Source organism: Asterias amurensis, chromosome 8 (genome assembly GCF_032118995.1).
Source record: "Asterias amurensis chromosome 8, ASM3211899v1".
Classification (NCBI taxonomy): Eukaryota; Metazoa; Echinodermata; class Asteroidea; order Forcipulatida; family Asteriidae; genus Asterias; species Asterias amurensis.
In genome coordinates, this window is record NC_092655.1 from 161,450 (window position 1) to 175,729 (window position 14,280).

Consider the following 14,280-nt stretch of genomic DNA (forward strand, 5'->3'; position numbering starts at 1 on the left):
TGATTCTCGAAAACTAGGCTTGTTTTGAGTTTTAATAAACTTAAAATTAAGTCTCTTCATTATTTCACAGTGTCTTTTGTACATGATACATTTGGAATGACGGTGATTGAGATTAGAATGTGTTTTTATGCAATGGGAAAAAATATTCCAACCCAGTTTCAAGAAATTTTCCTTCCAAAGGTGCTGTGCATGGGAGAGAAAGTAATTTTTTAACCTGTAATTTATTAGTAAAAATTATACAAGTTTAATTATGTACATTTCCCAGACGTGTACACAGCGATTCTGTGCGGTCATCGCTGTTTTGTTTGAGAGGCAGACTAAAAGCACATGACTTGCTTTCCTTGTACCCACGGTATTCGAGTGATTCCAATTTTGCTCGATCCCATGTATTTTTTTCGCCATTGAATATCGTCATTTCCGCGGTAAGGGAGGTCAGGATCGAGGTGTGAGCTAGCTTAGTTCAGTCAGAAATCATCAGCGATCGTACGCTGTTGAAGGTGGATATTTTCCTTAACATTTCGGCTTGTTATTTGTCGTGAATATCTAAAACTGTAAGGATGGTGGCCACCTGGGTTACTGCGGTTATTGTGACGGGAGTATGGGCATTTGTTGGTATTGTTCTTCCATTTGTTGTACCGAGGAAACGAGCAGATAGAGGGTAAGTAATTGACAACGATCCAATTGACAATTCCAATCCATTCGATTTTCCGATCCGCCATTCCCGAATCCATTTTGCAATGGGATGACACATTTTCATCGAATTAGGCTCTCTTGTTTATTGTTTGTTCATTAAATGTTTCAATTTAATTAATCGGACCAGCGTTGTTCTAAACTAGATTATGTAGTTTGGTCTCTCTGACATTGTAAGCCGTATGCTGGTAGTATGATGCATGCAACGCTGGTTCTACTTCTTGTCATGATTATGATAAACAGTTCAATAATGTACACACTGCTTACGAGTCAAGAGCGTAACAAACCTCATACTGAAGCAGTACTTCTAGAAACTAGGCTCCCCCGAAAGAAAGGTGTGGCAATAATAACTTTTGGTTTACCGGCCGGAGGATGGAGGGATATGATGAGCACAACTAAATATTTTGGCATTCATCATATCAATACAATGATCATCAACATGTTCCTGTCTAGGCATTTTTTTGTTTTAATCTTCAATAATCTGTATCCATATATGTTTCATTTTATTTGCAGAATTATTCAACTCATGTTAACTCTGACTGCAGTATGCTGCTATTTATTGTAAGTACATGGACCCACATTAACCCTACCCTAACCAGCTGTCGATTTCACCAAACTCTTCCTAACTTAAGATTAATCTTGGGAATTAGGCCGAGTTCAGTTCCGCACACATCTATGACATTAGGACTTATTGAACCAATTCTAAGTTAGGACAGGTAACTTGTCCTAACTCGAGATAGGATTAATCCTAGCGTTTCATGAAATCGGCTGACTGGTGTTTTAGGTGCTACATTGCAAAAGGGATTGATTGATAGTCAGACATTTAATTGTCTTGACTACAAATTTGGGGATGGGGGGGAAAACTACCTCCTGACCCGAGTAAATTGAAATGGAAGGGTGCTAAGCAACACATTTTTTACATTGGCTTACCAACTTAAGGCTAAAGGACATAACAGTCAGACCTCTCTCTTTTTATTAAATTAGTTGCAAAGGCAACCTGGGAGCATGACCTAGATACAAGATGGTTTAGTATGCTAAGGCCAATGGCAATTTGGCGATTAGTATGTGCGAAATTGTAAAAGAATTAATTATTTGGATTGGGATTTGGTTTTGTTTTTAATCAGAGGAAACACTACAACGAGTGAATGAATCAGTGGAGGTCAGCTTCCTGTGCTTCCTGTTGTTTGATCATAGTTGTATATAGACAGATGGCTCATAGGAAACTGGATTGTTTTATTGTTCATCAGATCAGGGTGGTAGCCAGAACTTAAGAAAAAGGCTTTATAAGATTGGTTGTGAATTTGCAGTACTCTGGACCTTGAAAGGGAGTGTGTCAACCAAGAGTTTGGAATATAATAAGAGTAAGGAGCTGGTTCACAGTGATAACAGAATGTGCAAATGCTGGCCTTGAATTAAACCATGGTCACCCTCATCATTTGCCTTCCAAAACAAGTTGAGATTTTCCTCATAGAGATGTCCATTACCGTTAAAGCATTAATTTCATATCAATTTTGCCATATTTATTGATGTGTTTATTTGTTTGTTTTGCAGTTGGTTATGTGCATTCCTGATGCAACTCAATCCCCTTTTTGGACCACAGCTGAGCTCCAAAGTCATTAAAGCACTTTTTTATGAATGGGATGTAAGTTACGGTTCATTTCATCTTTTTAAAAGATACAAACGCACATGTATGATGTTCTGACATTGTATAGTACGTTGTAACAGTCTGCATTCTGGTGATACGCAAAATAGTTCATAAAAACAGGGCTTTAGCCGCAGTTTGATAGGGCTTTTAAGTTTACTCTATAAAAAGAATGGAAAATTCAAATTGATGACTTTCAATTTGTATTACCCTTTAGTTTGTGCTGTGTTATCATAAATCTCTACTGGCATTAAAATGTTAGGCCATTGAGTTGACTATACATACATCATTTATACCCTACAATACATGAAGGTAATTTGGGATTGTGAGCAGTTTGCAACACCTTTTGTTTTGCCACCTAAGATTTCACACATAAGTCAAACGGGTGCCAATATTATTGTTGATTGTTCAATCATTCTGGTAATGATACCAAGATAACCTCAGAAGTGAGTAGGCCTGAAAATAATTGTGTAGAGAAGACAGATTGGGAAAATATCAGGTATATCAGGTATAACATGTATCAAAAATAAAAGATGGGGGCTTCAAACTGGGTTCTAATATAATATAGGCCTACCACAAAGCAAACCCAAACCCCAAACCATTCCAAAGAAACAGTGCACCCCCCATGACCGACACCATGGTGAAAAGCTGTTGGGTAGACTGCCCTCTTGAGTTTGAAGACACAGGGAACTTTGCTCTAGTGCAAATTTGGCACTGACCACGCGTAAAGTGTAAATCTGCTTTTCACCCAATCACACAATTAAGAATTAATATGTTGCCATGCAATTGACAGGTATGCAATATAAAACAAAACAGGGCTTAGACATTTCAAGACGTATTATCACTTGATCCATTTTTGAAACTTTTTAAAGAAACCAAAATATGATGCTGATTTTGTTTTAATTTGTTTTGTTCTTTTCTTTATGCAGAATAAAGACATTCCTGAAGATCCGGAGAATTAAAAACCTTAACTTCAGCCAGTCATCTCTTTCCCAACACCCCCCCCCCCCCAATCTGCAAAATATGGGTTATTCCTCTTCACTTGCAGAGGCCCATTACTATGCCGGTGCATGTGGGTTTGTTCCCCCACAGGATTCAGAAACAGTGCTTCATCATACGTTAGTCAAGGAATAGACCCCTTGTATGTTATGTCACATGCTCAAGAAGCCCCCCTCACTGGGGTCAAAAGCGCCCTCACTTGGGTCAGAAGCGCCCTCACTGGGTCAGAAGCGCCCTCACTTGGGTCAGAAGCGCCCTCACTGGGTCAGAAGCGCCCTCACTTGGGTCAAAGGAGGCAAATGATTAGACGATAGCTGTTCTAGGAGCCCAGTGTCACTGTAGCGTTTGACATTGTGCAAGGGAGCTATATATTACATTCCATTACTCTGTCTCCCTTATGCCAGACTTGTGTCATGTCAAGGTACATGTATTATACAGGATTAGTAGTGATTACAAAATAGTCGCATACAGTGTTCATGTTTGTGTGATCAACCATAAACATGAAATAACAAACCTGTCAGAATTTGGGCTTAATCCGTATTGTGGGGTAGGAGAAAATAGGTCATTATTAGTAATCTGTCAAACTATTCCTTTCCAATTCTGTATAATACTTGAAATACAAGTTATTCAAATGCAAAGGAGAAGGGCCTAATTTAACATTGAAAAATATTGCTTATCAAGCATCGCTAAGCGTAAGTAAGCTTGAAAGCTGTCACATGACACAGGATTTGTATCTCATTAAGTTTTTAATGATGCGGTATTAAACATTATCAATGGCATGTGTTGGTTTTCTTAATGTTAGAATATGTCTATCTCATTTATCTCAATAATTGTACTGTTTTGTTGACTGGTTAATCTTGTATTGGCTCATAAATGTATAGAGTGTATTTAGGGTATCTTTACTGTAATCATGGAAAAGTGTTCCTGCTAATCTTCCTAGAATGTCATCATGTCCCATTTGGGATACACTTATACCCTAATGGGTACCGTCTTTCCCCAATAAGGGTATTAGATCGAGGATCCCCTTAAGCCAGATTAACAATCAGCGTATGCCATTTGGGATAAGTGAGTCCGGTTTGGGACCCTGATGGGTTCCCTCTTTCACCAAAAAGGATATCAGATCAATGACCCTAATCAGTGTATGCCATTTGGGATAAGTGTATCCCATTTGGGATAAGTGTATCCCATTTGGGATACGTGTATCCCATTGGGGATACATTTATACCCTGATCTGAACCTCTGTGAGTAAACCCATTGTCGAAAGTGTTTTACTCAATTTGTTAATGTTGGTTTATAGAATGGTATAATAATATGTTATTAACTTGATATTGTATAGTAATATGGATGTATCAAACGTATGTGATTTTGTATAAATTATTACAAAGTGAAAAATATTTGTCATTAAACTACTGTACACAATATACTTCAAAGATTTTGTTGTTCATTTTTTTGGTGTTGGTCATTTTACACACGGTTTGCCCAGTTATTTGCAACTACATGTGGACCTGTCTCCCATTGAATAAGTAGTAATTCAATACAAAAATCTTATTCAATTATTGTAAAATACACGCAAGTATTCAATCAAAATTAAACGGGTAATAAAAAGTGGGAATGGAGAGCTGAATGCTGCAAAAATAAGAGCAAAATCAGGAAAATCATCAAGAAATAAGACGGTAAAATAACGTAACTAGCAGTTGTTTTTAAATTTCTTTGTTTTTACTCTGGCTACAGCTAATTGTCCCCAGAAAATGAGTAAGACTACAATTAAAGAAGCCTAAACCTACAGTTCATTATAGGTTGGCCCTTTTACTTGATCAGATATCAACTGGTTTTGTAAGGGCAAATACCATGCCTTATCATCACAACCCCTAAAAGTCTGTAAAGGGGCAAAGAGTAGCCATAAAAACCGACACCCAACAGTTTCGGTTAACCTTTGTAGAGCTCAATATTGAGAGAAAAATACGTTTTCTTTGTTCTACTAGAGAGAGTTGCAGCAAGCTAGTTCTTCCAACCCAGTTGCCGTGACTCATTCAATAATGAAATAATATTATTAATCAGGAAGATTGGTCCATCCAATAGTATGACGAAAGCTGTGTTTTGTTTGATCCGAGGTGACGTATGGCAGCTGCACTTTCGGTCGCCTGCAAACGAATTTAGGTGAAAGGTGAGACCACTTTTTGGCAAAATGAAGTCTCGAAATGTGCTGTCAGATGTTCCAGGCAACCCCCCCCCCCCCCTCTCCCCAATGGAAATTTAATGTGGGCGGCTAAAGGAGAATGTTTCAAAAGAGGGCGTTGTCACAAGTGTCAGGTATGGGGAGGAAAGGGTCTCCGGGGGACAGCAGAATCTCCCCTCACACCCTCATATAAAAATCTTGTCTCTCTTTAGCTTCTAAGGCGCGCATCATCATCAGTGAGAGAGTAAAAATGAAGCTCATCATTGACCCACAGAGAGACTACTGTACCTCTGTTCATTGACCGCAGAGCTCAAAAACAGCGCCCTCGCTGCGATCAAAGGAAGATCTTTTGGCTTGTAGTTTTGTGCATGACGCATGTGCACATGTGCGCGTTTCCATTGTGTGGCCTCGCTACACAAACAATGGAATTAGCACGCGTGTACACGCCACAAGCTCAACTCTCAGCCAATCATAGGTCTTTACTAACCTAAGATAGGTCTAGTATTTTTGTTTAGATTGTGACGTCATGCAAGGGGTATATTGCTTTGTTACGTGCGTGTAACGCGAGCGTTCGCTTTATTTTCGTCATAATGCACGTTGGAAACGTGTGTTTACTTTTCTTGACCTCATTTCATCGATCGTTACATACAAGTTCTATCCAAGATCAAATTATCCGTTGTTATTTTGATATTGTTTGTGGATGGACGTTTCTTTTCAATCACAAACTCCAAGGAAAATATTCGTATCTGGAAATGCCGTTTAAAGATTATTATGGCAACTCTTCAGAAACTGTTATGGTGTAAAGAGTATTCTGAATTTTGCGATGAAGTAGTTCTGGTGGAGGGGCGTTTCGTACTGGAGAAAAAACACGGCGAATGTTTGTGTATGGTACATGCAGGATTGACCGAAACCGTTGTTCTAATAGCTGAGGAGTGGGTGGATTCAGATAAGGAATGCCTGAAGACGCCTGTAGTTTCGAAAGATTCAGCATCTAATGTAGAGTACCTCCATCTAGCTCATCTCTTCCCGTTGCAGGGCACCAAGCTGTCGACGAGGAGACACCAGGAACACAGAGGGGAACATGTTCTACGGCTCCGTCTGTCTACTGGTAAGACGTGGTACCTCGAACTAGCTGAAGGGAGACACCGTGAGGACAGGTGGAGGGAATGGTTGGCATGGATACATGACACGGATGAGAAGCGGAATGAAAGACGCCATCATCAAAAAGGCATAAAACCGATCCTTACGGAACATACTCAGGATCAGGGAAGGTTCAATGGTGAGGCTTCGGAGGTGGAAAATGGAGTTCCAGCTGATGATGGTGTGCCAATGAAACAAACAAGATCAAAGAGTTTTCTAAATACAGGAAGTGATGATGCAATCCACAGCACAGACAGCGGTGCAGCGACGCAACACGACAAGAAACGTCGCGAGTCCAGAGCCTACCATTGGGTTGGTCACTTCCAGGGGGCGCTCTCTCGAGAACATGAAGACGAAGTGTTGGCTAAAGACCCTAACACACCATACATAGGCCTTCCTGGTGCAGTACTCGACTCCAACAATGATGAAAGAAATGGCCATTCACACGTTTCTTTGAAGCATAATGATGGACACGGACCTTCAACCGGCACCCAAAAGATGGATCACACCTCTTCACTCGTCTGGGGTGAACCCCACTCTCTACCCGCTGTTCAACAAGCAAGTAACAGCAGCACTGATGCCTATTCCAGCCTACTAGACATTGAGAGCCTCGGTAGTTTACTTGGAGATTCAGGTGTGGATTGGAAGCATCCAGTGTCACGTGAAATCAATCAGAAGCTGCTCCTTTGCGTTGGTGACCTGTTCCAGAAGTTCAACATGGAAGCTCATGGACATGGACATGTCGGAAGGTGGCGCCCTGTGGCGTCAATGACTGCTGTTGACCAGCTTAAGACCCCTGCTATTTGCAAAACAAAAGGGTGAGTAAAATCCAAGTACACCTTATTCTAAAGACAAAGAAGACGTTAGGATTTAGTATATAAATAGCCAAAGTAAACAACAATTATATTTTGCTTTAACCATGAATAACACTTTAAAAACAGTAGTTCTGTTTTATTCCGAGGTAACATGTTACACCTTGCACTAACGGTGTGGCAGGAGATTTACCCCCCCCCCCCCCCAAGTTGATTTTGAAATGATCGGCAAAATCGGGAAACTCAGGGTTGCTCCACAAAAACATCTCCAACGGTTTTTTTGTTCACGGAGCTGTCAAAAAGATATTAGAAACAAGAACGGTCAAATCCCCCTAGAAATTGTTGGATTTTCACAAGTTTTAAACCATAGAAAAGCCCATCTCAAAGGTAATTAATTTATTTGTTTAGGTTTGGTTTTGTAGTCAAAAAGTAGCCGTGCGTACGTCAGACAATTACTGCTCTTCTAGCTTCAGTTTGGTCGCATTGTTGATCTATTTCTGGAAAAACAAACAGGGTCACACAATTTGGTCCCACAATGAATCAACAAAAATAAGAGATCCATATCAAAAAAGAAAACAAACACTCTGAACAAACAAGAAATTCGACGAATTCTAACGGAGAATATGGTTATTTAAAGCTGTGTCCTGAATCTCATTTTCTACGTTGCGTTTCTTTGTTTTGCTGTCCTCTTATAACACTGTTCCTGTTATAAAGATGTTCTGCTTATAAAAGTACATTCTGAAGTCCCGAATCTTATTTCTGCTTTGCGTTTCTTTGTTTTGCTGTTCTCTTATTACATTGCTCCTGTTATAAAGAGTTAACTTGGCCAGTCCCAGTGATCTTGTAACGAGCGTCGACTGTGCAGTTCTAAACTAATATGTTTATTGTAACTGGAAAACAAATTTAAAGCAGTGGAAATCTGGCAGGAGAAAAGGTTCACACAAGCAAAACGCCCTCTCTGAGTGGCTAAGGGCCAGTTTAGAAATCTCACAATAAAGCCCATGAAAGCTTTCCATCAATGAGCTACGTGCTTGAACTTTTATGTTTTCCTTTTTAGATGCCCATAAACATTTTATTACATTTTTTCCATAAAGTCTTATTACATTTTTCAAAGAATGGACGCTTTTCAAAAGTGATTGGTCCAAAGGAGCCTTCCTTTGTCTTTTCAGCCATTATACTTTTGGTATTGAATTTTAAACGTTTTAATTGGTCATCATATTTTGGGCGGTCCCCTTTAGCAGCATGGTTTGTTGAATGGGTAAATATATTCCCACGACCGTAAGGCGCTTTCGTGCAAATGACATAAATCCAGAAAAATGTTCATCAGTATTACCTGAAGAAGAAAAAAAATGAAAAAAATACATAATAAAACAAGTTTCAGTGTTTCTTTTTTTTCCCCTCTTTTTCATAGATTGCTTTATACCACTGAAAATGTTAATACGTAAACTGAAAACTATGCGTGAGTAAAGAATTTAAGTTAATTTTGGCGTAGGGGGCCTATACAATTACAAGGGTTCAGCAGTTCAATTTAGAAGTTAACTTTAGATCTAGACTAGACAGAACAATACAGAAACAAACTTAAAACTTAATCACAGATTAATACGAAATTAAATTATCTTATATCTTTTTCATCTGAAGTTGAATCAGCAAGGTTTGCAAACATTACATCAGTATAAACCACAAGGTTTTTTAATCAACCCCCTTAATCATTTAAATAAAATTGAAAAGTCTTCACCACAACTGTGTGTCCTCTTTGAGCTGATGTATTTGTAAGAGAACCTTTCTCTGTCTTCTTTACAGGGAGAGTATCTTCTTCCCTACTGTTCAGGAGAAAGAAACCATCTACCATCGATGCTCTCTACCTGACATCTTAGAAGGAGAGGCAAGCTTCTTGGACGACCTACACAAGGCGGCAGCTGATGCCCATCGAACCTCTCTCGTCTACATGGACCTTCTCAATGAAGACGATAACAAGAAGCCCCACGTGATCAACGGTCACGTGATGCTGCTGTCTCCAGAGCAAACGAGACTTCAGGAGGAGATCACGAGATCTCGTGAGACGGCACAAGATTTGGAGTTTGTTGTCGCCGGGCATGATGGGATACCAATGGGTGCGAGAAACGAAGTAGAGGGCAACAGTAATGCGAAGAATCATTCTCACGGGAAGAGAAGGAAGAGCTTGGCTGAATGTTTCAAACACAAACTCCATCTTGGCAAACGGGTACAGAAAAGTAGAGGAGACAAGGGTGCTGGGTGTCAAAAGGAAAACAAAAATCGCTCTAAGGGAATTCTAAACACAATCAAGAAAGTGAATAAATCTAGAGAACATAGGGGTGGAAGCACAGGATCTAGCATTAAGAGTCGGGGTATAACCAGTATCAAAGACATCCCACCAGAGCTACTTGCTATTGAACTCGCTCTGATCGACTCAAGCTTGTTCGTTCGTGTACGGGAAGCAGAGTTAGTTGACTGTCAATGGCTCAAAGGAGACAAACATTCTCGGGCCCCTCACACATCCAAGTTTATCGAGTTCTTCGAGCGTGTCGTGGGTCTCGTCTCTACCGAGATATTGCTCCCTCAGACGGTGGGGGAACGGGCGGCCACGATGGCTAGATTCGTCGAGGTTGCTGAGAGGTGCCGTTTGATGCAGAACTTCCACAGTTTGAAGGCAGTCTTGTGTGGGATGAAGGTGCTACCCATTTATCGTCTCAAAAATACTTGGAAAGCTTTCGAGGAGGAGTTTCCTTATGAGTTTGAACTATGGGAAGAGCTCGTCACCCTGATGACGGACGATGGGAAGAATGAGCAATACAAAATGGCCGTCGAGAAGTCCATGAGATCGCAACCTTGCCTGCCATTCTTCGGAGTTTTCGTTCTGCAAGTTGTAGACTTGTACTCGACAGTGGACCGGGCTGGGATGAGAGAGAGAAAGTTTGTCAAAGTAGCTCATCACTCAACCTCCAGCCAAAACTCATCACAGCAAGATGACGTCACCGCAACGTCACCAGCTATGATCTCATCAAGACCTACGACCCAGAAAGGCTTCTTTGGTGCCTTTGCCTCTGCCTGGAGCACCGTTCGTCATCCTCCTGGTAAAGAACAGCATACCGATAAAGTGGTAGATTCCTCTGGGACAGAGACTGGCATGACCAAGGCCAGGAAAGCTCACATACAGAAGCTTGTCATAAACTATGCAAAGAGTTGTGCCGAAGAGCGTGGGATACCATGGAGGGCAGAGACGCCCAAAGACACCCTCGGTGCAGCCCTCTGGGCCGGACTTGATGGGTCATTGGACTGGGGGAATCTCTTTGCAAAGGTACAACCAACTGGAAGTACAACACCACCAACTGCAGAGGAAGAAGAAGAAGAGAAAAGGAAAAAGACTGCCGAGTATGAGTTGTATGAAACGTTCTTTAAGCACCAAATTGCCGCTGTGCAATACAGATATGAGAGTAACAGACTGGTCAGAAACTACCTACTGAAAACCAGCTACAATACTCAAGAGCAGAACCATCGACTCTCGATGGGTCGCGAACCTCCTAGCGACTGATATGGAAACTAATCGATTCCCTAAATAATACACCTCTAAACGTATTCATACTGACGTCATCATCACACGACGGCTCTTTATTTAGATGTTTGGTAATGTTTAACAAACAATTGTTAATGGATTTTGAAATTGTAAGATGTCATGCTGACGCAACAGAGAGTGTCCTAGGATATCCATACACGCGTAGGCCCTATACTTGTTTCAGAATCGGACTAATGTTAAAGACTTATTCTTTAAGTCTTAAACAAATGTTGCAACTATGTGGTAGCCAATAATAACGGTATAGGGAAAGCTTCCCAATCCGTAAAGACCTTAAGTCAGCATGTTTCTTCCCGATCCCATTGAAATTGTTTAACCTTTCACAAACCCAGTATTGTAGCAGCGCTTGTTAAACAACATCCTAGCCGTAAAGTCACTAATCTTTTCCTTTGGTACGGAACCTCTTTGCTCCGGGGCTCCGGACTATTAACTATGTAAACTCCAACAGTGAGACAACTTAGCCGTTCAGACAAGAGGGGCCGGAATCGGGTCGGACGCCCCCGAGATGAATGGCGGTCGTGCTTGAGACAGATTCTACTCCGGGTTAACAATATAGGGATAATCTTAACCCGTTATTGTAAAGTAGGCTATACGACCACCGGTTTCATCAATTGAACAAGTTGTGGGTGGTGGTTGCGAAGGGTTGATGGTCTTCTCAACCTGCCCCTCACTGGATGGTTGAGAGGCAAAAGTCTCCCGGGACGCTGTATTGAAATTCCAGCATAGTGTGGTTTCATCGGTCTTAAGCTGCGGGCATTGAAGCCGTTCACTGGGGCGAAATCGCAACAAGTCACCGGTATCACTTCTCTGGCTTCTCGCTCAGTCGTTGGTATTTTCTCCCCTGTTGACATCTTTTCAAGTGGTTTGGTACTCGTTGTTCAATCAAACATACTCTAAAGGGTGTCGCGCTGTGTCAAAAGAATACTTATATTTATCTTGCTTGTATTCCTATATAATAGTGACAAGTTGTTGGGATGTAAATAAAATTGCAAAACCCTCCGTGAAAGAATTGGGTTTTATGTTTTGTATTAAGATGCTTGACTTAATAATCAGAGTGACTGAGAAAGTAATGAGTTTGATCAAATACTGCTTAATACAAAGGGCAAGAGAAGCGATCTTCTTAGCCGGTTGAACAAACTTTGAGAAGGCAGACGACAAGTGGCACCCTAAAGTGCCGCCCAAAAGCTCAGGAGCCTACTCCCCTCTCGATATGCTGCCATTGAGTCAATTTAAGGTCACACATCAGTCAATTCAATGGAGAAGATTGGAATAACAGGACTGATATGTTTTATTGCAAGTGACAGTTCGTGCTGGAAACATCATTCCTCAAAACCAAACCGAAGAATGCAAAATGTTCTCTCTTTTTGGGGGGTAAATTTTTATAGACGTAATATTTAAAAATTCTGGCATTGAAGTGGTTTATTGTTTTAATTCACTTACTTTACTGTGAGCTCGAACCATTTCTAATGAAGATGGGCAAAAAGTCACACTACGGGAAGTTTTATTAAACTTTTTTGTTTTTTAATCGCTAATTATTCACAATAAAAACAAAAGATGTGTGGAACAGTTTCGATGAGGGCACAATATGGGAGACTTTAATGAAAAGAAATTATATATTATGAAACATTTTGTATTTATCATATTAAGCATTGTTTATCTGTATGTATAAAAGTATGAATGGAAATTTAAAAAAAATAAACAAACAAGAAGATTTGAAAAAAAGAAATTATGCCGGTGGTTGTTTTAACTAAAAGGTCCATATTTCAAACGGATGACACGTAGCATTTATAAGAAGGCAACCTTGTTGCCCCACCCAACCTTATTGACGCCATTCCTTACTACGCGGGCTCTTTCAAAAACATTTTTAGAAATGAATGATTTATTTATCCCATTTGCACAGAAGGAAAAACAGTGAAGAGAAAGAACTAAATTTTACAATGTCTACTGACAAATAACACTGAAACGCTAAAACTGAAACCGGAAACATCTCAGAGAATAAATCTGAGACGAAAAGATTGTTTCTACCTGTTGTTGTTTTCTTTCTCTTGCATATAAGAGTTTAAAAGTACGACTACAAGGGCAGGACAGACCATAAAAAGTCAAACTGAATGGGACTGAAAGACTGAAAGGATTTTTTATTTTTTTTAATTGAGAGAGCTATACCGCGTTAAACTTCCACCGAGCACTAAAAAGTCACGAAGCTTCGTGCATTATGTAAGAATACAGACTGTTTACGTGTTGTGCTCCGTTTTAGCAGTGAGAGTGTCGTAGCTTTACTTGAAAAGAAAACTATTTACAACCCAAAATAAACTTTTCATCCTTGTAACCACATCAAATGCGTCTCTTTTATCACCGCCAAAACTGCAAATGGTTCGTAAAAACGTTCAGTAATCCTTTCGGGTCTTCTGATCCTTTTCTGCAATTTATCGGGAACCATAACACATTTTTACGATCCCTGTAAACATAAATTTATCACCAGATTTTGTTTTTACCTGAGCCGTCGCAGTTTCTAAAATCTAGCCACTTCTTTCATTCAAATCCTTGCAACAATAGGAACAAAACGAACTCACAAAAATATCACTTTTCTTTGTCAATTTTGAATCAGGTTTTTTTTTCTTCAAATAAATATTTAAACGAAAAAGGTGCTCTCATTAAAATTTGTAGGGGTCAAAAGATGCAAAGCAAAAAAGAGAAAGACTGAAGTTTTTATTTACTTCCTTTAGACTTCAAACGACCTGCATCTTTATGTCACAGGTGAAAAGTTCACCAGGTTACCCTCTTTGGGGGTGGACCGACGACGCTTAAGAAGGGGGGTGAAGATTGTTCCTAAACATAAACGCAGGCTCTGAATGTTTTGTCGAGACTGGGCATTGAAGGGCATGTGGTCAATGGTTTTTTGGTGCTTTGGCCTTCAAAAAGCGTTCGTTTAAAAATAAATATGGTTTGAAAGTTTCTACTTTTAAAATAGAATATAATTATAAATAATATCCCTTATGATTTTATGTAATTTCATGACAGATCACGGTCCGCTATTTTGGGTATCTCATGATACCCAAGTTGTGTGCCCAGCTTCTGCATCACTAGAAAACACTTATCAAAATGTTCTAAAAATATTTGTAACGTCACTAATTATTGGTCAATATATTTCGTCGATCGAACTCTCCCGTGGACCTGGTTTGTAGGCAAATATGAGAGATTATCAATGCCATGGTCCTTTTCATAATAATCAAAC

General features: G+C 40.0%; 2 protein-coding genes across 2 annotated transcripts; both read left to right on the top strand.

Moving 5' to 3' along the window:
• The first annotated feature begins 439 nt into the window (after positions 1 to 439).
• Positions 440 to 4,754, top strand: LOC139940564 (V-type proton ATPase subunit e 2-like). The gene is made up of 4 exons (XM_071936870.1): positions 440 to 658; positions 1,204 to 1,251; positions 2,242 to 2,332; positions 3,262 to 4,754. Exons 1-4 carry the CDS (start codon positions 558 to 560, stop codon positions 3,292 to 3,294), a joined length of 273 nt encoding a protein of 90 aa, XP_071792971.1. The 5' UTR covers positions 440 to 557; the 3' UTR covers positions 3,295 to 4,754.
• Positions 4,755 to 6,094: 1,340 nt separating this feature from the next.
• Positions 6,095 to 13,067, top strand: LOC139941038 (uncharacterized). Its single transcript, XM_071937451.1, has 2 exons — positions 6,095 to 7,465; positions 9,260 to 13,067. The coding sequence occupies exons 1-2, from the start codon at positions 6,279 to 6,281 to the stop codon at positions 11,007 to 11,009; spliced, it is 2,937 nt and encodes a 978-aa protein (XP_071793552.1). The 5' UTR covers positions 6,095 to 6,278; the 3' UTR covers positions 11,010 to 13,067.
• The last annotated feature ends 1,213 nt before the right edge of the window (positions 13,068 to 14,280 follow it).